At 40.3% G+C, this 26,558-nt stretch overlaps 1 protein-coding gene across 6 annotated transcripts in view; it reads left to right on the top strand.

Annotated features, from left to right (window-relative positions):
* Positions 1–25,349, top strand: part of med25 (mediator complex subunit 25) — a 31,141-nt gene extending 5,792 nt beyond the window's left edge. For 4 of the 6 annotated variants that reach the window (XM_026164148.1, XM_026164151.1, XM_026164149.1 and 1 more), the window contains exons 8-20: positions 585–709; positions 859–931; positions 1,137–1,369; positions 4,134–4,226; positions 8,075–8,160; positions 8,248–8,305; positions 8,402–8,509; positions 9,115–9,291; positions 20,209–20,322; positions 20,543–20,614; positions 22,068–22,238; positions 22,326–22,446; positions 25,136–25,349. In XM_026164148.1, the coding sequence (XP_026019933.1) occupies positions 585–709; positions 859–931; positions 1,137–1,369; positions 4,134–4,226; positions 8,075–8,160; positions 8,248–8,305; positions 8,402–8,509; positions 9,115–9,291; positions 20,209–20,322; positions 20,543–20,614; positions 22,068–22,238; positions 22,326–22,446; positions 25,136–25,239 (1,535 nt within the window). In that variant the 3' untranslated portion in view covers positions 25,240–25,349. The remainder of the gene's footprint in view (positions 1–584; positions 710–858; positions 932–1,136; positions 1,370–4,133; positions 4,227–8,074; positions 8,161–8,247; positions 8,306–8,401; positions 8,510–9,114; positions 9,292–20,208; positions 20,323–20,542; positions 20,615–22,067; positions 22,239–22,325; positions 22,447–25,135) is intronic. The other 2 variants (XM_026164152.1, XM_026164153.1) reach the window with 2 other exon arrangements.
* Positions 25,350–26,558: the final 1,209 nt, after the last annotated feature.

Raw genomic sequence — 26,558 nt, 5'->3', positions numbered from 1 at the left:
TAGACTTAAATCCATCAGAAATGCTTTGGCATGACTCCCATGCTGCTGAATTAAAAATAAAATAAAATACCGGTAAATAAAAATTCTACATTTATCACAAATGATTGATTTCAGATCTTCCTGCCAAGGGTGCCACAACCAGTTATTAAGTTTAGTTTTTCACTCAGAGCCAGGTTTGAATAGCTTTTTCCCCTTAATAGATGACATCATCTTTTACAAACTGCATTCTCTATTTCTTCTGGTTATTTCTGTCTAATTTTAAAATTACTGAAACATGACTGTAACTTTGTATATCAGTTTATGAATCATCCATTTATATAAGATTTTTATTTCACTCTGAGCGCTTCTTTATTTGTAATTCTTAAAGGAATTTCTAAAGACTTAGCTACTGTTCAAGGTTACTCCGACACATCTCTGTGATCAGAGTCATAAATACATATCATGCTTCCAGTTGTAAGAAGTGCAAAACAGAACAAAAAAACGCTTGTACCTTTTCAACTGGACTTCACTAAACAATGGGTGATGTCCCGATGGCTGCAGCCATCTTTTATGTACAGAGCTTATCTCCCCATCTCTCTCTCTAGTTTCTGCAGGTGGAGGACCGGGGCCGCACAAACCTGTCATCCCTCCTCCGGTGCTGGCTAGTAGTCAGCCTGTTGTTGGAACTCCACAGCCCCCTCCACCAATAAACACAACCCCTCCTTATCAGGTAATGGGCAAGCAGCCATATAGTGTAAAGCTGGCTGGAGACTAATTCGTGCTGCCTGCTTTTGGCTCAGTTTCAGACAGCGGTGCTTATGTTTCTTCCCTTAAAACGTTTTACCAAGCATTGTCTTCCTTTAATCTGCCCGCTGACAGAATACGCCTCTGACTGCTGCTCAGGTGGCTGCACAGATGGTCATGGAGGCAGCCAACAACCAGAAGAGTCGCTGTGAGTTACCAGAGGGCTCTTTGGGTCTTTGTGAACAATTTATACTAGCCAAGCTTTTACTTGCAGCGTGTCTGTGTTTACATAGACCATGTGTGATTATGCCTTGGTGTTTAACCCTACAGCATATTTATATATGATATTGTTCGGATTTATGCTTTTTTTTTACGTCAGTCTTGTCTTTTTATGCCTTCTTTCCTTCCTTCAGTCCCAGGAATGGGCCAAGGGCCTCCATTTCCCAGTCACCCTGTAGTCAAGCCCATTCAGCCGAGTTTATCAACAGTGAGTACGGTAAATACGCCAATCCAACCAGTTACTCCCAATCAGCAGCCAGTCCCACCCGCAGGACAGCCAGTGCCCAGCCAGCCACCACAGCCACTCCCTCAGCAGCCACAATCCTCTGGAAATCAGACCACGCAACCATCTGCAGCGCCCACTATGGTAATTTCTGTTTCTTCTTCTTCAACTTCCAACCCCCTTTTAAGGGTTAAAAATACAGGAATTTGCAAACAAGGCAATAAATGCATTATTTGGGAAACTGTTCGTATTTCTTGTGTTGCTAAGAGTTAGATTAGAAGAACCGTAGCTCTGTAATGTGTCCCTGGAAAAATCAAAGCTGCAGAGATCAAGCTGGTAGCTCAGACAGACTCAGTGGAGCTGGGTCTGACCACCGATGACAAACTCAATATACTTCAGACATTGAAGAAGAAAAACACTTAAAATAAACCGATATTAGATAGGATATGAAAACATGAACGTCTTGTAACATGTTTTCATATCCTATTATTAAAAGGTGACAAATTAACATCCAAAAAAACGAATAAACTGCGACCAAAAAGTGTGGAACATGATGGACGCTGCTCTAAAATTCATGACAACCTCTTCAATATAATTTAAAATCTAAAATAGCAAAACAATAAACCATCCAGCAATTCACTTATTTGGTTCTGGGTTGCAGGGCAGCAGCCCCTCTCACGAGCCATTTCCTCCAGCTTATCCAGGAAACATCAGGTCCAGCCAAGAGATATAATCTCTCTAATGTGTCCTGGGCCCAACCTGGGGCCTCCTGCCAGTAGGACATGCCTGGCCAGACAACTTTATATCCAGGACTACCTCAGCTGCCTCCTTTCAATGTAGAGGAGTGGCGGCTCTACTCTGAGCCCCTCCTAAATGACTCAACTCCTTACCATACTGTTAAGGGAAAGCCCATCTGCCCTTTGGAGAAAGCTAATTTTTTCCACTTGTATCCATGAGCTCATTCTTTCACCTTTAAAAGAACTAGCAATAATGGTGCAATAAGATATCTGCATAACATTTAGGATACAACAATTTACTGGTATTTCACATCAATTAAAATCTTAACAAGACTTGGATTAAATGAGTAGTAAGTCTGGTGCTGAGTAGTGACAATTAGTCGTATAGTCGCACACATGCCTACTAAAAACAAGAAGTGTTTTTCTATATAGGGGATATTAGCGATCAATCGTGATATCATGTAACTAAAGAATTACTTCCATGTTGTCCAGTGCACTGGAAACATTGGCCTTCAAGCATATATATTCCTATTTCCAATGCTGACTTGTCCTGACAGTTGCACATTGCAAAACACTTTCATCAGATTAATTGCAGCGGTGTTTTTGGCTACGTTCACACTGCAGGTCTTAATGCTTAATTCTGATTTATTTTTTTTTATTTTTTTTGTCTGCTTGTTCACACTACAAATAAAATGCGACAGCAAATGCGCTCTAGTGTGAACCCTCAAAGCGGCCGGCATGCGCAAAAGAAGACGTCACACACAACGCGCTCTGTTTAGACCCAGACCAAACAGTATTGTTTGACTGATGGTCCTTAATATAAAGACTTGTTTCGGACTTTACGTTTCCCAATTTTGCTTGAAGTTATAAAGTTATTTTGTTATTTACAAATGGCCTAATAATGATCCTTATTGCTGTTTTAGAGAGGAGCGGCGCTTCAAAGGATAGTTGCAGATTTCTGTCAGAATCTGCAGATTATACAGTACAAATAAAATGTTTACGTTTCTCCAACGTTGTCTTCCCAACAGTTTCATTGGATGGCCAGGAACTGTTCGCGATGTCTTCTCAGGCGCTGATAATTGCCGTCTGTCTTGCGTCAGTGACGTAAAAGACAGATTTAATGCGACATGACCGTTCAAACAGCAGTCGCTTTCTAAAACATCGGACATGTATCGGATTCAGTACCACATACGAAAGTGACCCAGATCGGATTTGAAAATATCGTATTTGTGCCGTTCACACTGTCATACCATGATCGGATATGGGTCGCATAGGGTCAAAAAAGTCGGATTTGATGAGCTTTCGCCTGCAGTGTGAACATAGCCTTTGTACACCTAAGTCACATTCATGCCTTTATTTTTCTGTTCTGTTTACACATTTTGTTCAAACCCAGAGAAAAGAAAAGGGTGAAAAAATAGTTGGACTAATGCTGAAGACATACAGTACTCTGCATACAGAAGTTCATTTTCATTCCATGTTCCAGTGGCATATTGTGTTTCCTAATCCAGGTTTATTTTGTGAAAATGCTAATTGATCTTTGTGGGGGGGGGAAACCCCCATCCAATTATCCCAACACAGAGCTGAAACTGCTGATTAAGGAAGCAATAAATCTGTCTAATTGAGCGGTTGGAGCATCAGCGTCTGTGGTTCAAATATACTCAAGTTGGCTGAAAAAATATTGGGTTATCTTATGTTTCATTTGCTGTTTTCACCCCTGTAAACGCTATCAAAGATTAAGTCATACTGATATTTTTACATGTAAATAGCCCTGCTTCACTTAGAAAGACTCAGGACTTTACTTGGTGATGCTCTGCAAGCAGCAGCCTTGAGCTGAGTTTTCAGACCAGCACACTGTCTGAAGCCTAATATCAAAATGAATTTTAAATGCTACTACTACTACTACTACTATCAGATCAAAACCAGATAAGAGTCGCAATTCCCCAGAAGATCATTGTGGGTAGCGTTTTTTTCCCCTTCGTTTTCCAATTCATTTATTAATGTTCCTTTTTTAACAGATTCAATTGTCTAAACTTACATCTAATAACGTAGTTCGATCAGCTCTAAAGAATTATGTTTTACTATTGAAATAATTACTTTTCCTATGAATTGAGAAGTAATTCTTTATTCCTGGAAAAGTGTTGTATTGATAGCGTCCTCTAATTTCCTTACAGCCTGGAAGTCAAGTCAATCCAAACCCAATTCCACAAGGACAAGGTGTCACCAATAAAGTAGTGGCCTGGACTGGTGTTCTCGAGTGGCAAGAGGTAAAACAGATTCTTTGATTTTGAGTTAATGTTCATTCAATGGGAAATAAATGGATGTCTTACTTTTATTGAGAGCTTTGTGATCAGAAAGTAAAACCATCAAGGAAAGAATCACTTAAGTCATCAGAGTTCAGACAAAAGAGGTCTGGGAAAACTGCTAATACTAACCATTCTCCTCCTCAGTGGGCCTCACCACCAGTACACTGTGGAGCTCCATTTACCAGTCAGCTTGCAGATGTTTCTTTAAAATGTGAAATAGAGCTTTTTAGCAGCTGACCGATACTTTAGTAAACATTGAAAGTCTGATACCTTTTAATGGTGTGCTGCAGCAGCTGCAAATGAGTCTGAGGAAAACAGAAATGTTTTCTTTTTGTCACAGCAAAAATATACGAATTAAGGGAAATCCGGAAAGATATTGAAGAGTTGCAAGTTGGAAAAACAAAGTAAATAACTGATTACTTCAAATGCAATACTAACGTGTGTTGCTTAGTGTAGCTGGAGGGTAATCTAATGCATTACTTTACCTAACACTGCCCTTGACTCTGTAAGTCAGTGAGAGCAGATGTTCCTCATATCCTCACATCTCATGCACAAACCCTCTGTTTGTAGGAAGGAGCCAATCAGAAGAGAGCTGTCTTAAAAAAAGAACCTTGGACGTCTTGGTTTAGACAGAGGGGCTGTACATTATGTTGCATTTATTTAATGTGCAAAATTTGTATGTTATCTAAAAAGTTTTGTCTTTGCAAGCTTCAGAGGGGCTACAGACAAGTTACCTGGTTCCTTGTGTTTCCATTCCTAATGCTAAGCTAACTGGCTCCTGGACTCAGCTTTACATTTTCTGTCCTTTTGTAATTGATAAGTATTTTTTGAAACTATCTTCAGAATAAGTGAATTAGATGTCCCTGCTGTAAATCAGCCTGTATTAGATTAGAATAAAAACCAGCACAGTCTGAGACTTGCCCTACCGCTGTCTAGGACCTATCACAGCAGTAAGTCTTAATAACCACCTGCCATTGATTATTGTACAGCTTGATTAATTGCACATCATTTTATTGTGCTACTTCTATTGGTTTTTGCCCAAGGTCAAATCGATTCAGTTTACAGTTGCATTGCTGAACCAGGAAAATGGATGTTAATGCCTTTTATGCGACACTCATGAGGTCTTCCAGTGTTTGTGTTTAGTGGACAGACTCGGATCAATTCCCTGCATCGACTCCAGCCCCCGTCTTCTGTTTGTCAAAATTATACAAGTCGGTTAAACGGACAGGAATAAGAATGAAGAAGCTCTGGAGAATCTAAATCTTGTCTATGACAATACAAACCGTCACAAATGATCTGAGTGGACAAATTAGAAGCATGAAACATTGCTCTTAATCTGCTGCCTCCTACTGCAGTTAAGTCATCAGGCTTTCAGCTCTGTAAGTGATTCTTCTGTGGCACAATCTGTAATGTTGAGAATAATTACAATGCAGACACTAAAATTCATTTGGAGAAATGGCTGTTGATAAAAACTCTCAAGGACTGCCAGCACACTTGGGTGGCGCTTGCTCGGAGTACAGTGTTATCAATATGGTATGTTCTGTTTTTGGCTGAATTTCAATCTGTTATTCTATGAAAGCTTTTCTCGTCTAAAATGTGGCGTGTTTGCGGTTTCCGCTGTGGTTTACTGACACACTTTTTAAATCCACCCGTAATTTAAAGCAGATTGTTTTGTTACTGTCCACATTCCTGGCTCCTTTTCTTCTCCACCTTAGCAAGCCCTGGAGATAAATAACCCATTTGTCTGCAGCACAACACATTTGTAATGGTCTATAGTAGACCTGACTAATATGTGATAGATTAACCATTGATCGTGTATTGATGCGCTGAAGACGAGTGCTGGCAGTGTTCCCAGTGGGATTGCTGCAGTGATGTGCTTGGAGAGAGCGCCCCTCTCCTTTTAATTCTTGACAATTTGTTTAGGTCTTAAAAGTCCATCCATTTCTTTAAATTGCTTTTTCTGATTGAGGTCACTGGCAGAGGCTTGAGCAGGGCAGCCCACAGATCCTTTTCCTCAGCAATATTCTCCAATTGCTCCCAGGCCAACTTGAAATCCCAGATACCCATCAGAGCATTCTGGTGTAAATTGAATGTTGGATGGTCAAACGCATCCAAAACGGCAACATTACACACCAAATAGGAACGGTGCCACTCCAAAGCACACTCTTTTGGGAGTTCATTGCTCAAACTGAATAAGCTGTGAGGTATTTAAGCCTACAAAACAACTGACTAGGGCCCTATGAACTGCAATCACAGTCATTGAAATTATTGAGAGTTGAGTGTGCTGATAAGTAAAGAGTTGCATAACAGTCACTTTTCTAAATTTTACAGTGTTCCGATTTTCTGGTGTTAACAATATCTGATATTTTAATTAGTCAATTAATGAATTTAATGATTTATTAGTAGTAACACACGTGATAATACTGCAAATGTTCCAGCACCATAACTGTCTGTTTAATTTACACAGTTATGGTTAACTTTATGCTGTATTGCAGCATTGAATGCATGGTTTCAATAATGAGGTCAGCATATGTACACGTAATCCTGGTGAGCCTGAAGCTCTGCTTCAGACCACTCTAAATGCTCAGTATCAGACTGTCTGAAAATTGAGTGATCTGACTCTGGTGAAAAATCTGTTAAGGCAGTGTTCACACACAAATCAAATATACTTTTTTTTTTCTTGTTTTTTTTCTTTTTTTTTTTTCTGGCCTTTAGTGATTGTTTTCAGAGAGATCTGTTCTTTCTGTCTAAATATAGAACTCAGTGGCACTAGCCTTTGGGTGCTTAAAGGGAGTATATTATGTTTTTCCTTATTTTTTTGGTATGATGTCAGAGAGAGTGGATATTCCTCATATGGTGTCCCACCTATCTGCTGTTCAGACCTTGTATTTTTAAGTGGCAGCCAATCAGAAAAAAGCTGTCTTACACAGAAGGGAAAGAGCTGCTTTTTTTTCCTTTAATATAGAGGATCATCTGTTAGGTTGAAAGCCCAGAAAACGATAAATAAGAATGATTTTGAACTGAATCTTGCAAAGCTACTTTGGCTGAGTGCAAGAATAATGTGCTGAGCGTTTTAGGCTTTGAGTGTATTTCATTTGCAAAAGACCACAATAATTAAGATTAAAAGTTCATGTGACTTATAAAATTATGTTATTGTTCACTCATTTCTTTTCCCAGATTTCAAAAGCTGTTCTAGTTGATATAAATTATTTTGGCCATCATAGCTGTATAGTGAACATCTAATATTGTAACAGCTTTATCGACAACGAACCCCATAAACTGGCTGCAACTATGCACTTCTTCCCAGGCTTAAAATGCAGACCAAAATAGAAAATTCCCAGTTCCCTTTAATTATTTGTGAAAGAGTAAAAATCTTGTCCACTCTGCAGGCTGAACTTGGGCTTTTTCAGTTGTTTTCTCAGGGACAGTAAGAACACACCATCAGGTCTATTTTGAAGTTGGGCTAGAGGTGCGAATTCTTATATAAAAGTGTTAAAAATATATTTGTTCTCTCTGCACTCTTACTGATTTCTTTGTTCTGCGTGTCCACACTAAACTTAATACATAATGTGCTCAGCCACAAGAACTTTCACAGTTTAGCTAAATCCAGTCTGCCTACTCTGTATTTCAATTTTGGTTTAAGAGAGTCGGCCATGGTTTGAAAGATCACACGAATGTCTTGGAATAAGCTTTCTGTGAGCTTTAAGTAATGTTTTCTGTGCCCTTCTAGATGACTTCTTTAAAGAAAATTTTCTAAATTCCCCTCTTCTTTTTGTCTCACACTCGCCCCTCTATGTTAACCCATGCAGAAACCTAAAGCCTCATCCATGGATTCGGCCACCAAGCTGACGCGATCCCTGCCATGTCAGGTGCACGTCAACCCAGGAGAAAATCTGTGAGTAGCTCATCAGACACCCTGGATGTTAAAAGTGGTGAAATGTTTTTGTTCACACCGTGACTATGCACGTTTGTCTCTAAACAGAAACACAGACCAGTGGCCACAGAAGCTCATTATGCAGCTAATTCCACAGCAGTTGCTGGTGAGACCGTGTGTTTATACTGTTTTCTTTTGTTTTGTTTATGTGCAACAGGGATGCCTTTATGAATGATGCATATCTCGCCTGCTCTCTCCGTAGACAACCTTAGGTCACCTTTTTAGAAACTCTCGGATGGTTCAGTTTCTCTTCACGAACAAAGACGTGGAGTCGTTGAAAGGCCTGTACCGCATTATGGCCAATGGTTTTGTAAGTTTTCGAGCTCCCTCTGCCTTCCTCTGAACCTGGAATGTGTGTCCTCTGCTTGTACCCGCTCTTGTCCATCATTCAGCATACCTCAATTTATTTTGCATGAGTGCAAATTGCGTGCAGGTTCCACCTCTACCCAGTAGATGGACTGAGCGTGAACCTGTGTTGCAGTTTTATGGTGAAGACTCTAGAGGGGGTTCTAGGCCACTCTTTCTTTTAAAGCTCAACATCATTTTACAACATTATTTGTCATCAGTTTAAGCAAAAGAAAAAAGCTTTTAGTTGTGATCCTTTTCCAAAGGGGTAGCATAATGATAGGACTTTTGTTAGTGTGGTTTATTTTTAATCTGCTGGTACCTTTGAGAAATAGCGGAGGCATTAATGGCATTCGGTCCAGCTGAGCTCTACCTCTTTGCCTAAATTTGATTTGCAGCCCAGGGAAAGAACAGTGTGAATTAATATCATTTGCATTCACTTTATAAAACTGGCATGTTTGATTGGGCAAAGGAGCTTAGGAGAAGGTTATGTCCCCAAGCCGGAGCCCATCACATAATTACAACAGTGTCCCATGTCAGGGTCTTAATCTGCCCTGTGACCCTCTGCAGGCTGGCTGCGTCCACTTCCCCCACACTACCTCGCCCTGTGAAGTGCGGGTGCTGATGCTGCTTTACTCATCCAAGAAGAGAATATTCATGGGCCTCATCCCCAACGACCAGAGTGGCTTCGTCAATGGCATCCGGCAGGTCATCACCAGCCACAAGCAGGTCCAGCAGCACAGAGCGGTGAGTGGAAGTGGAGTTTGTGGGAAGAAGGATTCAGTGTGGTAGAAAACATGTGCAGCGGGGAGACCAAAAGCAGGTGATAATGAGGAGGTATTTTAGAGATTGGACAGGGAATTGAGGTGCATTGTTTAAGGCGTTAAGTTGCATTGTTGTTGACATTTCATTTAGTGAGCCTGGTATCTTCACAGCAGCCACTCTACTACAGGCATTACCTCCTGCAACATTAGCTGACTGTTGCACTCCCACCTCATTATCGCTGCTTAACTGAAGGCACATATAGGTGCGAAGCATAAAAGCTCTTTATGTCGAATTTGCTTCAACCACAACACAATGGCCTCTGCAGTAATCGGCGCTGTTTGTTTATTTCAAAATGCTGGGATAATGCACAGTTACTGCTTTTTAATTGTTTATTTCACGTTAATGATTAATAACTGGCTAAAACATCAAATATTAAGGGTTTAATTGCCCCTAAATTAAGTGCTTCACTCAGGTGTGTGTGTGTGTGTGTGTGTGTGTGTGTGTGTGTGTGTGATGAAACTATCACACCTTTGTTTGTTTCCAAGTATTTTTAGGGTTGTCAGAATTTGGCTCTGACTTTGTTAGTCTCTTCGTAGTTTAAAGCTCTTGTAAACTGAGTTTCAAATATTAAATATTTCTCTTTAACATCAAATATTCATATTAAATCAAAGTCACAGAGGGGAAAACCATTGTTGGGTATCAATTATTAAGAGTGAAACACTCAAAACTGAACCAGCATGGTAAGCAAAGACCAAACAGCTGAATTTCATATATTGATTTAGTGTGTGTTGTTTTTTTTTTTTGTTTTGTTTTTTGTTTTTTTGGTCTAAATGGAGTTTGGAGGTATGCTTAAATCTGACGGCAAATAATGCACTTATATGGGACCATAAATACAGAAACCATGAATACAAAAGCCTTCAGGAATAATAGTCCAAATCTTTCCAGCTTTCGTTTAATTCAGGTGTACCCAGCACATTTTAGCTCACGGGCCACAAGCAGTCCAATTTAATCTTGAGTGGGCCAGACCACTAACGCTATTGCATAATAGCCTATAAATAGCACATTCAAATGTTTCCCTTTCTTTGTTGTTTTTTTTTCTAACAATGACGGAAAATTATCCACTTTCCTCATTTAATATTAGCCCTGCTGAGTCAACAGACACTCACCGGCCAATTTATAAGGTACTCATGTTCAACTGCTTGTTAATGCAAATGTCTATTCAGCCAACCACATTGCAACAACTCGGTGCATTTATGCATGTAGGCACAGTCAGGACAACCTGCTGAAGTTCAGAGCATCAGAATGAAGAAGAAAGGTGATGCAAGTGACTGTATGTGGCATGATTGTTGGTACTACATGGTGTGGTCAGGGTATTTCAGAAACTTCTGAGAGTGGTCAGAAAAAGAAAATATCCAGCGAGTGGAAGTTCACTAGGTGAAAATACCTTGGTGATGTCAAAAGTGAGAGGAGAATGAGCAGAGTGCCTCAAGCTGATACGACTGGAACAGTAACATACTGATAAGCTTATCTGTAGGCAGAACAGAGAAAACCTTGAAGCAGGTGGTCTACAGCAGCAGCAGAAGACCACACCGAGTCCCGTCAGCTAAGAGCAGGGAACCAAAGTTATACAAGACTGGAAAAACATTGCCTGCTCTAATTAGTCAAGTTGTGCTTTGATGTCGGTGTGGAAGGGTTGAAATTTGGCACAAAATAAGATGAAAGCATGGCTCTTGTGTTAACCACTCAGGTATGTGGTGGTGGCGTACTGTTGTAGGGGATATTTTCTTGGCACACTTTGTACCTCTCAGTGCCAGTTTAGTGTTGTTTAGCAACACCAGATGATACCTGTTGCTGACCGTGTCCATCCTTTTGTGACCACACTGCACCCATCTTCTGATGGCTGCTTCCAGCAAACATTGCAGTCAGTTTACTGTGCTTAAATGGCCTCCAGTCAGCAGAAATCAATCCCGTAGAGTCCCTTTGGGATTTGGTGGATTGGGAGATTCGTATCACGAATGTGCAGCTGACGAATCTGCAGCAACTGTGTGATGCCGTGACGCTGTCAATATGCAGCAAAATCTCAGAAAATTTTCAAGCACCTCGTTGAATCTGTGCCACAAAGCATTAAAGCAATTCTGAAGGCAAAACGGGGTCCAACCCAGTGCTAGCAAGTTGTAACTAATAAATTGGCCAGTGAATATATAAGCACAATTTCCTCTTCTGTTGTGTTGTGTTTGCTTGGCTCCAGACACGACAGTCAGAGTGCAATGAAGTGCTTGTTACGTCTGATATCAGGCTGCTTTTGTTTCTTAAGCTTGTGGAACTAACTTACTTAAACGTGCATGCGTCACCTGTTCACGTCAGTGAAAAAATTAATTTGTTTTAATTTGTAAACTCCTGCACCTTCATTTCACTCTTGTTCATTAAAAGCACATTGCACATATGTTTTTTGGGATGATTTTTAGGAATCAAGCACTTCTCATGTTTGTTATTGAGACTGTCTGAAAACAAAGAGGACAGGCAACATGATCTTGAGATTAGTTAGTAAATTAGAAAAAAAGAATTTCTAAAACCTTTTTTTTTTCTGGCTCCTCTGTAGTTATCAAACTGCCAGCACCAGAGAGGAGGAGGAGACACTGTGCAGCTGCTGACTGATATCACAACTGTGTGTGTGTGTGTGGCAGGGATAATTATGTTTACCACATAAGATTCAGTGGTGGTATGAACTCATAATTTGTATTCATATTTTAAAAGAAAAGATCCTCCACTATTGGAGGCATTATTGCCGTTGCTAAGTGTAGCAGTTTTTCTGCTTTTTTAGACTTGTAAAGGGGGAGGAGGCAGTAAGTGTACGTGTTCTAAATATTCGAGGGTTGACATTTGATATTGCATAGTCCAGTGTGACTTTGTGGCTGGTTAGTATCTTTACCTTGTTGTAAGCAGTGTTGGGGAGAAACGGAACTCATACTGTATGTATGAGGAACTGTATACCGTTACAGTTGACTAGTAGTATGCAGTTACTTTGTTGAAATAAATGGATTGCAGGGCGATCTTTTCCTGTTTCATATGTGAGGCTATCCCCTCTCAAATTTTGGTAATTACACGCATTGCCGAAACCCAAATAAAACACGAAATGAAAAGCTCTAATATAAGGGTCCTGTTAATTTTGGTGGCGTCAGTTACACAATGGACCCGAAGCCAGCACAACAGAACCAGCAGTCAAAGAATCGACCTCCAATCTAAAGAAACATCTGGAAGTAAGTTATTTTATTAAGAACTTAACCATTAGCCTAGTTCAATTACCTTGTTTTAGTTGTGTTAGCTACCTGGGCTATGTGTGACTTCAGTGTCTTCAATGTACTTTTGCTGTGTGATTTATTACTATTACTGAAGGCTTCTCGCCACCGACCTAACATTGTTTGCTGGCGTTAGCTGAGGTTAGTTCATAGACTGCAGGCGGTTAGAATTGATGGATAGCATTAACAACCTGCTAGCTGCAAATAATCATGCATAGTTCTAAGAGCAGTCTATGAACTAACCTAACAATGTTAGCTCGGTAGCGAGTATCCTTCAGTAATGGTAATAAATCACACAGCAATAGTACATTCATGTAGTTGTAGAAAAGCATGACAATATATTAAGTAATCCAAAGTATTCAGAATACGTTACTCACACTGAGTAACGTAACTGAATGCGTTACAAACTTCATTTTGGGGCATGTATTCTGTAGTGGAATACATTTTAAAAGTAACCTTCCCAACACTGCGTAAGTGGCTTTCAGTCACAGCAGAGGCCATCACCACTGGAGCAGCGAGGCTTGTAAAAATGTTGGGGGCGGGTGCATGGAGTCAAGTCTGGGCATTCCGCGTTAAATCAGGACTGGGCATCCAAAAATGAAAGATGGCAGCCTCCTTTGGTTTTAGCTTCATTTTTGGGAAATGACAGGAAGCAGAGGCACATATGCAGTCTATGATTAAACTACCAGGAAAAGATGAGTAATACATTTTCTGTGGACCTTTCAAGTTGAAACGTGATGATTCACATTTATAAATTGCTAGATTGTGTTCTTCTCTTTCTGAATCAGGTCTTGATTTGCTCCACAGCCCTCATCCAACGTATTGCAGCTCACTAGGCTATGATTTTAGCATTTTATACACCAGCATAGTTAGAGCACCTGCACCCCCACCTCTGGCACCGGTTTGTAGTGCAAAATACAGGCAGTCCCGTACAGAAGAAGAGTGAATCATCTCAGGTTTAAGGTTTCTTCAGGAGGAAAGGAGAAGGAATTTTAAAGCTCTTGAAAACTGTGATTAGCATTTTTTCCACATTTTCTTACCTTGATAATCAAAATAAAAAGAAATAATCTTTAGACTAATGAAAGATGAAAACTTGTCTTATTTTATGGTACCTTTAAGAGGTAATGTAATTTTGCTATACAGCAAGGTGAAACCAAAACATTCACACTAGTTGCTGTGCTATGTTTTGTATAATGTGAAAAGTGTAAACTTGTGAAATTCAGCTTTAAGCAAAGAAGATGGGGTGTTAATTTTGCAGGCTGTCTAGATGTTAGCATTACATAAGACGTGCTGTAGGAGGCAAAGTGTGTGTCACTCTTCATGGACAGGGATGAGGAGGTCTAGAGACAAAGCCCGCCCTCCCACCTCCTTGCCTTCAATCTCACTGGCGAAGGTTCCCTGTTCCTGTGGCAGAGTTCATTACAGGTTACAAACACTGCTGCTTTGTCCACATGACTTGGAAATTTCACTCTCCCTCTCTGCTCATCTTCATCGCCGGAGACGGGGCGATTTAAAGTGTGTCCTCTGGATTAGCTGTCTTTTCCATCACAGGGTTGTACTCCAGTTTGTAGCATCCAGGGAGGAGAGGTGCAGCGTAACTGAAACAATGCAGCATCTAGCCAGAGAAGCAGTGTGTCTCTCTTTAAAAATGAAGCCCGCTGTCGGTTTTACACGAGTTGGATCACATTTCTCCACGCAGTCTGCTGTCATCAGCGATGATAGCACTTGTTTACTCACCCTGCTAATTTTATGTCTTCGCGAATGCGCATAAGCCTTATACGTAACTTGAAGTCGTGTATATGTGTGAGCATCAGGGCATTTAGATTAGGCAGTAGACATGAAATTATAATGAAGATTTTTTTTTTTTTTTTCCTGCCTCTTGTGTATCATCACATATTCAGTGCTGCATTACTAATAGTGAAGCGGTAGAGCAATCTTAACATAATTAAAATTTCAATTTGGACCCGTAGTTAAGGTTTCTCTGTGTAAACCCCTGGAGTGGCATTCTTTAGGAACAAGATTGCAGTTTGTTCTGTTCACTGCAAGACAAAATTAAATATTTTTCCCTTAAAAGCAATGCAAGCTCCTAAACCTTGATCCAGGATTTCACAGGTTAGTGGGTTAAAGACAGGAGATCAATCAGAGGCAGTAGAACAGAAAGAGGCAGCTGTTTTGTTAGTTCCCTCAAAAGACCTAAAGCTGTTTGTTGCACTGCTTTTGTTGGTCAGAAAACATACCCTGCATTAGTGCAATCCCAGGGTGATTTCTTCAGACTCAGCAAGATGGATGGGTTAAGGGGGGGGGGGGGGGTGTTTGTCCCCCCCCCATCTTCTATCACAGTTTTTTCCTCCCTCAGTGTCTGGTTAATAATTTGTGCTTGGAGGAGGGATGAAACACCCCCTTCATTCCTCCTCGTCTCTCCCTTAGTGTAGAATCGCACAAAACACCACAGTACCTGCAGAGCACAGCTAACTCAGGAGCACTGCTGCCAGTTTCAAATTCTGCCTTTTCAAGCACCTACCACTCGTCTCATATTGCAATAGTCTGTCTTGGCTGATTTCTGTTTAAAGTGCAGGACTCTGCAGATAAAACTCAGATGATACTGACTGCAGTTCATTTTACTTCAGTATTTCAGGTGCTATATTTGTGAATTATTCAGACTCTCTCTTAGTAACAGCAACAGGTTTCCTCTTTTCATGTTGCTGTGTTTAACTGGAGATGCATATTGTATATGATATCCCCCACCCCGCCAGACGATGCTGGTGGCTTCAGTTTGTTTTAAACTGTGAAATCCAAAATAACAAACACCTCAGCTGGTGGTGCTTGAAGTTAAATCTCCGCTGGTATATCATCGTCCTGTTTGCTTTTGCTTGCCGTCTGTGCACACACATGTACAAAGAAAGTCAATATGTGGTTTCACACTCTTTCAGCATTGTTAACACAGTAAACATCAACTACATATAGCAAATATGAAGTTCTGTAAATATGGATTATGGTTTCATAGCATTAGTATAAAAATATCGAAACCTGTAAACAGTATTGATTTATTTGGCCTAGATGGGTTTTTTGTTTGTTTGGATAGGTTCTTATTTAAAGGGAATAAATTAAAATCGATCGTGACATGCCCATACTCATATGTATGTTATTGATGACTGGACTAATTTCTTCTGTCTTTTTGATAGGCCACACAGACCACTCCAAAGTAACAAGAAGTCTTTCTTCTGCGATTTTATATAAAAAAATAAAATAAAATACTCAAAAGGTTCAGATGAAGTTAACATGAAGCTTCATAAGTCCTGAACACATTAACAGGGTTTCAGAGTTCCTCTTTTATATCTTGTGAGTCTTTACTTAATGAATCCTTTATTTAAACAGGTAAATGGTAAATGGCCTGTATTTGTATACAGGCCACACACAGGTGATGGCAGCTACATTGTAGCCACAGCCACCCTGGGGCGCACTGACAGGGGCGAGGCTGCCGGACACTGGCGCCACCGGCCCCTCTGACCACCACCAGTAGGCAACGGGTGAAGTGTCTTGCCCAAGGACACAACGACCGAGACTGTCCAAGCCGGGGCTCGAACCGGCAACCTTCCGATTACAAGGCGACCTCCCAACTCTTGAGCCACGATCTCACTGAGATCAAAATCCACTTTAACAGGCTCTAGAAAGTATGAGCCCGGACAAAACATACAAGTAAGCACCATTCCCCAACTCTCTGTGAATGGTACTTATGACCATTTGCATTTCTTTTTTTCCTGACCTCACAGCCCATGTTCGTTGGTGGTGCTAGTTTCAGTCATTATGCAGATGTACTGTTTATAAGCTTGGGGAAACATGCAGTTGGCTGAGGCTGCGTCCACACTAATGCGTTTTCTCTCCGTTTTGGCCTTCCGTCCACACTGAGACGGCGTTTTAGAAATGCTCTCGAAAACGCAGACTTTCTAAAACGATGACACATTTTAGTCATGTGATGCAGTCATGTGACCAATTAAAGATGGCGTAGTGCATTATACAGCAGTTGTTTTGATTGCTCTAAAAAAGATTAATATCAGTTTGTACATGCTCCAGATAGCTTTTCTTCAAATTCTTTAATTCTCACTCGCTTTTGCGCATGCGCAGCACTGGAACGTAAGCGTTTTGGGCCATTTCAACGTGGACACACAACTCTGTGAAAACGACTGAAAATGCTAGTGTGGACGTGGAGCGTTTTCAGACGTAAACGCAGTTTTCAAATCTACCCGGGCTAGTGTGGGCGTAGCCTGAGGAAGTCACTTGGGTGATTGACGAAACATTTCTCCCACTGAAAACTCTACACCCAGATGAACAGATGAGCATGGATCAAGACACAAATACACACAACTTTCTTTCACTTAAAGTGGTGCAAAAACAGTTGTACTAATGATCAAGAAATCTGTCTGCTCTTCATGTGCCTGGACAACCGTTCAGAACCCCGTCAGTCTCAGTGGATGTGCTGCTGGGGACCCAGTAAGTGCTGTGTTGAGTTTGAGGTAGATTGGATTTGGCGGTTCTCATATTTTGGCTAAAAGTTGTTCTCTGTTCTTAGTGTTTCCCCCAGAGTGACTGTAGCCACTGTGTGTGTGTGTGTGTGTGTGGGGGTTGGGGAAACACACAGAGAGATGATTGTTTGCTTTATTTTAGAGAGCCATTGGCATTAACAGTCCCCAAGCCAAGTTAATTTTGCCAAACTGTCATCTTGACCCTAATGTACTTCGAGCTTTAACCCGAGAACCAAGAATTAACCTGCAAACAGGCCTTTGAAGGAGTGTTAAAAAGAAGAGCTGGCTTAAAAAGAGGGCCCAACACTCAAACTGACTCTTACAAAAATAACTGGCCATGGTTTTTTATTTGTTTTTGTTTACTTTGGCCTTCATATTCCTCTGACAAAAGACTTGAATCACTCACTCATTTTGTTTGGATGAGCTGTTCTCCAGAATGCTGCAACCCACAATCTGCCCAATCTGCACAGCCACGTTTTGAGTAGGCACAAACACACACAGATTCAGCAAGTGTGTTACATTTTTTTTTTTTTTTCTTTTCTTCTTTTAACAGCAGCTTTAGGATTGTCTCAATGTGACACTTTTAGGTAAACACTGTTGAAACTAGTTTATTTTTTGTAGCTACTATTTAACTCTCCCTGTGTTAATGTTTAAAAAAGAAGATAAGCTAAATCGTTTAACTTTAAATCCACTTGTTTCAGTAAAGTAAGAACTGTTTCACTTTGATCGTGTAACGTTCATGATATCATTATAATATTTGACATCCCACACTTTAAAGATTTAGCCATAGTTTACACATGACATAAAGTGGATATCCGGTGCTGGTGAAAGAGGATCAGCTCTCCTTTACGTTGTGCATACACAGATGTGGTTTGCTTTTAGGGTGAGGATCGGAGATGCATATACACGATTATCAAAAGGAAGCCAAGACAGAATGGTAGATTGAACAGTGCTCTTCCTATTAGCAGAAGAGAAGCATTATTTTTCATCTGGGCACTAATCAGATTTTGATCTTCAGTTTGTTAATTGGATTTTGCATTTGGGAATAAAAAGCAATTTTAGCCGCTTGAATATTTGTAACATTTAGCAGTTTTCAATTCAAGATCCATTCACTTAAATTTGGACTTTTTTTCATTTCCATTTGCACAATAAGTATAACAAAACAGCATATTTATATATTTATTTTTGGCAGTTTTGACAGTTAGGCAGTGGAATGCTTACAAAAACAAACGACGATTTGTTTTTATTTTTCTTTTCTAGCTGATGACAGGTGGAAGGACTGACTGCTGCAGTTCACCTGTCACACTGTAACACAGGTGTCCTAGGGCAAGCTCAGAGAGTGCAGAAACCTTCAATGGAACAGAAAGGCCACAGGTCACTTGAGCGCAATTTTCACAATAAATATACCCTCAGAAGCTTTCTGACGTTTCTGGTTTTAAGCAAGAGGTGTCAGAAAAACTAACACAAGGATTGACTGGTCTGTAACAGCCATGTGCTGATAGCAGCATTGATCCATTTGAAGTTGTCTCCTCATCATTGTGTAGAACGATTTGGGTTGTTCACACACTTACAGGAAGTTAGAGCTGGGACCGTTGTAAGATAGGTTAGGTTCACGGCACTGATGTTGTGTCTTAGCAGTAATAATTGTGGTTAGTACAATTTGCAAAGCTACATCTCTAAGTCAGAATCCAGTCTAGATCCAGTGATACAGTAGCGCTGTGGAGTGCTGGTTGTTGTCACATAGCCAGCTTGTGGAGGACTGGGTTAGGAGAGGGCCAAGAGACTTTGTTTCTGGAGGACCCGGGCTAAATAACTTTTAAACGATCTGAACCGCAGTGCAAAATTGCAGGTTTGAATTAGTGGCTGTGGGAGAGGAAACTCACCAGTGATTTGCATTCGTAGCTGACAGATTATGTCTGCCATGATTTGCTTTCCTCAGAAATTACCTGAGCGTCTGCTTGTAATGCTGTTAAATCTGCATTTAAGGTTATGAGTGCTGCTGCAAGAAATTAATCAACGATTCTCAGATGCAGCAAACAGATTCTGTCTGCCATGGATTTCATTCTTATTAAATTATCTAAACTTTGTCAGTTTTCTAAAAGAGACCCCTCTCCACCCAAGGATAACAGATAAAAGCCTTACTGTTGTTAAAGTAACACAGACTTCAAGAAAACTATATATGCAAATCTATATATTATGCAAATAATAATTTGGTTACAATCAAGTTATATTATGATAAATGTAATCAGTGAATAAAATTATTTTTCTGTACTGCTGCTGAGTGATGTAACTGCAGACAGGCTGTATGAGTCATGGTTGGATGTTGCAGACATGTCTGGGCTTTCCCAAGAGGAGGGAGAAAGGGAAGTAGGAGTTTGTAGAAGCTATAAAGCTAAACTGTGGACTCGCTTTTTGGATTTTTCATGAAACCATAAGGGTTTAAACCTGTTTATAAAGTATTGTTACATCTTTTTTTAAATGGTTCTAACAGGTTCTAGGCCACCAAAGTAGAAGCCTAGCAATGCATAAAGTGTACATATCATCAAGGGGTGAGCTGCCGTTAACCGGTGGACTGGTAACTGTATTCAACTAACAGGGCTACTCAGTTGAAGTGTGTTACCAGAGGATGCAGGGTAGTCACCTGGACATGTCTCCCTGTCACAAATTTAAATAAGTTTCTCGCAGTTCGTACTAGGATAATAGACTTGGACTTCCTATACAGGCGTAACTGGGATCTGTCACTGTGCTAATGTTCAGTTCCTGAACCATCAAAATATGGCCTGGTTCTTTTAAGTGACCAATCCAGAGTTTGTGCCCACTCTGTGTGGGTGGGTTGTTTTTTTTTTGTTTTTTTTTTGGATTAGTTGTTTTTTCTTTCTGGATTTTTGTTGGATTTTTTTATGTGTGTGTGTGTGTGTGTGTGTGTGTGTGTGTGTGTGTGTGTGTGTGTGTGTGATGTGTGAAATACAGTGGTGTCATTCAAGTCATATACTAAAGAGATGGAGCAGTGTTGGAGTGGAGACCAGTTAAAGATGGTTAAATGTTATAATAACCGCAGTTTCTTGCTTTCTCTGGTTATTCAGCAGTTAAACAGTGCAGCAGGACCTATGCAGCCCAATCAGGTCCCCCCCAACCAGAACTTCATCAACAGAGCCCCAGGTCCTATTCCAGTTTCCCATGGCAATGTCCAGCAGCAGGTAAATAAATGAACCCTCTTTGTGCTGGCTCGTCTGCCCGTTTTCCCTCATCAGATTCCTCCTGCACTGCCTGATGTTGACACCTGAACTGCCTGGGATTTCTGCATGCGTTGCTGCTAACTCTTTCCTCCACTGTTTTTTCTTTTTTTTCTTTTTTTTTTCCCTCACACTTCCACCACTCTTCTCCACTCCCCCTCCCTCCTTCTTCTGATCTGACCAGTCTGTGGTGGTGGGCATGCCCCCTGTTAGTCAGGTCTCTATGATGGAGGAGCAACAGAGACAGAACAACATGGTGAGACCCAAAGTAGCTCTCAACTTAACCAACATGTATTTATGTTGTTCACAAGGGCTTATAATTATAATATTAGAATTCAGTTCTAGGTCTTACTGAGCTACATCGATTATAATACAATATATAGTATAATAAGCTCCTTGTGTCTTCATTCAAAGCTACCTTACAATTGCATCTCTTGTCCTGAAAATCAAGAAACATTCGTTTGTTTGACGGTGTCAGGAATCTTGTATTCAACCTTTTTCACACGTGCTGCAACATTATCCAACATACACTACATGGACAAACGTCCTTGGCCACCTACACAACACATTGTAATCTTGTCTAGGACTTTGTGGCTGAATTACTATAGCTCCTAAATGCTTTCCCTTTCCAGTGAAAACTCTCAAATTCAAAGATTAAGAGGTGTGACCAAATAATTTTGCTCATACAGTACATGAGAATTCAAAAATGCAATGAGGCTCCCTCACTTAAACCACATGGAGTATATCCAGTAGAGTGAATCTCTGCAGAGGACTTTTTCCTACATTGTGATGACTGTGGAATTTCCCCCAACCTGATTCTTTTATGATTTCTCTTACATTTATGTGTGAAAATGTTGATAGCTATTTCTCTCAACCAATTGCTCAGCATCAGCCTGGTATGTAGCTAATTTACATGGACTATATTTAAAAAAAAAAAAAAAAAAAATTGAGGTTGACGTCACCTGTTGGTTTTAGACTCAAATTTGAGGCCTAATTTTTAGCTTTGTCAGTTTTTCTGAGCCAGGAGGGATTCATGCTATTCATGCTAAGCAAGGCTGGTTTTAGTGCTGTTTCTTTGTATCTTAACAACCTTTGGAGCCAGCCTCATGTGGCCACTAGAGGAACTGCACATTCCATAATTGCTTCATTTTTCAGCTGCTTGCTAATTTCCTGTCACAGCATGTGTGCTGATGTTTTAAGTTCCTGTTGAGTACGTCTGAGACCGCATGCCCTTGATGCTAAATAATACATTAAACTAATGACATGCATGCATATGTTTGTGTAATTTAATGAAATTGATCTTTTATTGTCATCTGAAGGTTTTTAGACTGTAGTCGCCAATATCAGACTCCAATAACTCCTTGTATTTGTAGTTGGCTGGGGATCATATTTAAGGTACCCCAAGTGTGTAAACTGAGATTATGGGTCATCCACCCAGTAATTTGGAGAGCCAGAACTTATCTTATTTTTCCATTTTTAGAATAAGTGCAGGTCAAGTTTAACTTTTCTTTTTCTTCACTTGAACCAAGTGAGTGCTCAGTGAGCCTGCACAAACACTGCTTTTTTTTGTATGTGACAATGTTGAATTCTAATTTGTCACACCACTGCAGCTGCTATTAACTGTAGCATTGCTTTCAAAAATAGCAGTGTTTGTGATTACTCTAATTAATATTTAGGCTTAACTCTTAAACTGTGTGGCGTTCCTTCAGATGACAATGAGAGCTGCCGGACCAACCAATCAACAGCCGCCCGTCAGTGGCGCTCCACCTAATCAAGTTCCGACTAGCGGACAAGCCCCGCCCCAGGGTCCCATCCTTCGCCTCACAAATCCAGGAGCCAATCCACAGCTTCGCAGTCTCCTTCTCAGCCAACAGCAGCCAGTAAGAGTGCACCAGTCAGCTGTTCGAATGAATTACCTTGTAGTAAATGCTTGATTCTGAAACTGTTGTGTGTCTCTGTCCTTGCAGCAGGGTGGGGTGTCTCACATGCCAAGCATGATGTCTCACCAAGGTTTGGGACAACAGATGGTCCACCAGGCCCCAGGAAGTGGGGCTCAAATGCAGAGCCAGTGGAGGCAACCCATGACAGGTCAGCAAGCATCCCACAGAGAGATGGAAAGAGTTCACTAATATTTGACTCAAGTAGGCATTTAGAATACGGGTCAGGAAATGTGCTCATTGAAGGATATTAAGCTTGACATCTAAAGAAAATAATAACTTTTAAAGGTCACATTTCTAGAAACTGACAACAAGTTAGCAATTCTTGTTTTATTCCATTAAAGATATTTCTGCAGACTTTTATTTTCAAAGCAAATTTTAAAGCCACCAAAGCAGCCATCTGTATCTAACAAAAGTTCATGGACTTGTTAAAGTTGAAGATTTCATTCAAGTGTGTGTTTGTGTGTACTGGGCAAATTTTGATTCGTGACATTTTATTTTTGTGCACATTGATTGAAATGTTCTGGTGCATTAATCTATTGATTTCAAACTTTAAATGTTTTCATTGCTTAAAAAAACAAGAGCAGTCAGCCTCTGCTGAGCCTGAAAATTCCCTCAATGCCACGCATGAGCTGAGCCCATGGAACCAGAAGGATTTCTGGGTCCACGTTAGTTCATATGATATGTTTTTATGATAGAAGTTCAAACAGGATGAACGTGTGCTTCATTTTTCTTAATGCAATTTGATGTGTTTTTGTGAAAATAAGACTAGAGATGTCCAATTATATCATGTCTGGTAATAGAATACTTCACAAGATACCCGGAAAAACATCTGGATAGACTCCAGAAAGTTAATTACATAATCTTCTTGGCAGAGGTAAAACGATGTTAAATTTTGGTAGGAAGTGGCGTGACTCAAAAGGTTGATGAGGAGGGCAGAAAGTCTGAGCCGCAACATGGAGAATCTGGCCATTTTTAAAAATAAAAGACCCAGTAGAGATTAAATGTTCTGCTTCTGAAATGTTCCTTTTATGATGTGAAGCTGTGAGATGAACAGGCTTTTTGGATCATGCTTTATAGGGATATGTCCATTGTCTTCCATGCAGTGTAATGTTTATGCCACAGCTGGTAGGGCTGTGCGATATGACCAAAATCTCATATCCCGATATAAGACATTTATCGTCCCGACAACGATATATATCACAAAAATTTAACATTTTGTGAATCTCAGGCAACTCGACTCGCGTGAAGTATTTTCAGCTGGGCGGCGTGTACCTGGAGTCGGGTGTTACATAAGTTGAAACGGCCGCAATTTTCTTTGAGTATTTATTACACGGCATGCTGCGGGGAAAAGGCTGTTCTAAGGTTTATTTTTTAGCACCTGGCGGCTCTTTTTAGCTTCTCGTCCGTAAACGTTCTGCATAGTATTTCACGTGATTCAGTTTATTTTGAAAAATCAGGACAGAATCTTCAGCTTTATTGTGAAAGGTCTATGTGGAAAATAAACAAGTGGACGGCAGAGCCACGCGATGATTTTACCGTCATTGTTGCTAACGCCAACGCTTGAAAACAGTGGCTTGTCCGTCCGTAGTGTGGCTATATTAAGTATAAGACAAAGAGAGAACTTAAAGGAATTCTACAGTAACCATCAAAACTATGGAAAAATATTGCCGTAAACAGTTTATTTTATGACACCACAAAACAAACGATAGCATAATATGAAACGATAGACATTTTCATATCATCAGCCGATATATATCGTTATATCGAACAGCCCTAACGGCTGCCCTAAATGAACAATATTGGTAATTACCAATATCATTTATGTTTCTACAATGGTTAATCCATTATTTTTTTTAATTGCCCAAACAGAATTATTGTTTGTATTCATGAATTTGCAATTTTACTGACCTACAAAAAGCAGAAATTTTTTTTAAAAAAAATTATTAGTTTTCTATCTCAGAGAAGTGTAGTGTGCCGGCTCGTGAATTCAGTTTATTATTTGCCTAATAAATAACAATATAAATGACTTTTTTTTTTTTTTTTTTTTTTTTTTTTTTTTGACAGAAGTATTTGTGTTTTTATGAATTTGTAATTTACTGTAGAGGTTTAGTGCTTTATTATTGACTCGAAATTACACAAAACACTATCGTAATCTAGTGTTTGGGGTAACAAATTACTTTCTATAGGGAGTAAATAAATTAAATGTGTTGCGTTTGAAAAAGTGCAGAGTAGACGTGGCTTTTCTTTTTTAAGAGTACTGAAATCCAACACTTGTTACACCCTCTGAGAGTATGGATTGATTTTAGTCACTGGTTTGCTTTGTGGTTTGATATGCACGTACTGAAAGTAATCAGAAAAACAAACAAAAACAAAGCTACGCTTGCAACAGAAAACACAGCCGCTGTGCAGTCGTCCCAGTCTGAACACTGTCAGTGCCATCAGGCAGTGCACGTGGATGGGGGTGTCAAAGATTTCCCTGATGATAGAAATGGCTCCATATACATAATCTTTGTCTGCGATTGCCTGTGGTTTGTTGTTCATGTTTTACTTTGAGAAAAAATAAAACGGAAGCACTTGGCTTCGAAATCCTGCATGTCTGAGCCAATACATTTTATTGCAGCGCATAAACATTTTAGCTCACTGTACACAGTAAGTACCTTGATGTTTACTTATCTCAAACAAAGTGTCTCTAAAGTAGGTCTCTGTAAAAAGGAGAACAAATGCAGTGCCGCAGCATATTAGTTCTCACTATCCTGCTTTAAACTCTTAACTTTTTCTCTCCGCTTCGATTTTTAAAGCGTTTCCAGAAACTGTCTTATCCTTTCTTCCCATCCCAGGTCAGATGATGATGTCTGGAGCTCAGAGAGGAGCCGTCCCGCAGCCCGGGATGCCACAGGTCTCGAGCATGATGGAGGATGAAGTCCTCATGGATCTTATCTGATGGAACTGGGCTTTCGATTTGAATCTGGGCAGCCATTTTTCAGTTTCGACACATATGTCTGCTCTGTCGCTTTAATCCTACAAATGTTCAACGTAATTAGGAAACAAGTCATAAACTTTTTTTTTTTTTTTTTTTTTTTTTTTTTTTAATTACAGGACTGAGTCGCTGAAGTTAATTAGGGGCACACAATGTGAGCATTAGTTTTTCATGTAAATGTTCAAACCATCAGCACGCTAATCCCGCATACTACACACAGGATAGAACAAGCTATCATGCTTCTAGAAATTATACTAAGTTTTATCATTGAAATGGAAACCTGTGTTTTTTTGTTTTGTTTTTTTAAATTAAGATTTTTTTTAATTATTGATCATGTTGTTTTATGGAGATGAAATAAAGGTAAACATCGTATAAGACCAAGTTGTTTGTGATTACAAAGAGGTTTTGTTGTTGATGAGTCCGCACTCCTACCACCACCCCCGTGTGAACGCCGCTTGGACTCTTAAGGTGGGAGAGAGTGAGACTGAAATAGACACAGTAATAGATAGTTCGGTGTCTTTTTCTGCCAAATAGTGTCACAGTGTTAATTTTAACTACTCCAATATGTTGTGGAACCATAGAGAGTCTCCTCGTGCCAAGTAGTCCTACCAGATGGCATCAGTTGGCCATGTTTCCCTTGGCATAACGTACAAACAGGCTGGCCGCATGCGCACATGGCACGGACTCCACATATATGCCCACAGTCTGCTTTCGCATCAGTTCTATTGCATGTGAGTTAAGTCCTGTACATCGACAAACACGGGCCTGTTGTGCATCTCGTGGTGGCACGGGCGCTGAGAGAAAAGGGAGAATGACGCACCTGAACTTTTCAGTCTCTCACATATGTTTAATGACATATGTCAGTTTATGCAGTCCCCCCACCCCCCAAAGAATGTGGACACTGTGTGTACACACTAACCAACAGGAAATGATGTCAGTCCCTGTCACCTGGGAGACTGAGACGGTTGCTAAGATACCGTGACAGTGGGTTCTTGTTTCTGAGCTTTTTCCTCAGCCCCGCTTTCACATGGACTCGCACAGATAGACACTAGTCCCTCAGTGGCTGGTGTTCATCCCTCCCATCCCTTAATCACTGGCCGGCCCTCGGAGCCCGGCTTAGCTTCACTTCATCTTCCTCTCTCCCTCTCTATCTCCATCTATCTGCCTCCATCTCAATATGGATCTATTAGTGCCTTTCTAGGCTCATAAGTTTTTCAGTATCCAAGTTATTAACAGCCAAATTCATTCATATGGAATAAAAATGGTTAAATGTATAGACAAAC

This window comes from Astatotilapia calliptera, chromosome 4 (assembly GCF_900246225.1).
Source record: "Astatotilapia calliptera chromosome 4, fAstCal1.2, whole genome shotgun sequence".
Taxonomy (NCBI): Eukaryota; Metazoa; Chordata; class Actinopteri; order Cichliformes; family Cichlidae; genus Astatotilapia; species Astatotilapia calliptera.
The sequence above is the reverse complement of the archived record's forward strand: the minus strand, read 5'-3'. Positions and strand labels throughout refer to the sequence as shown.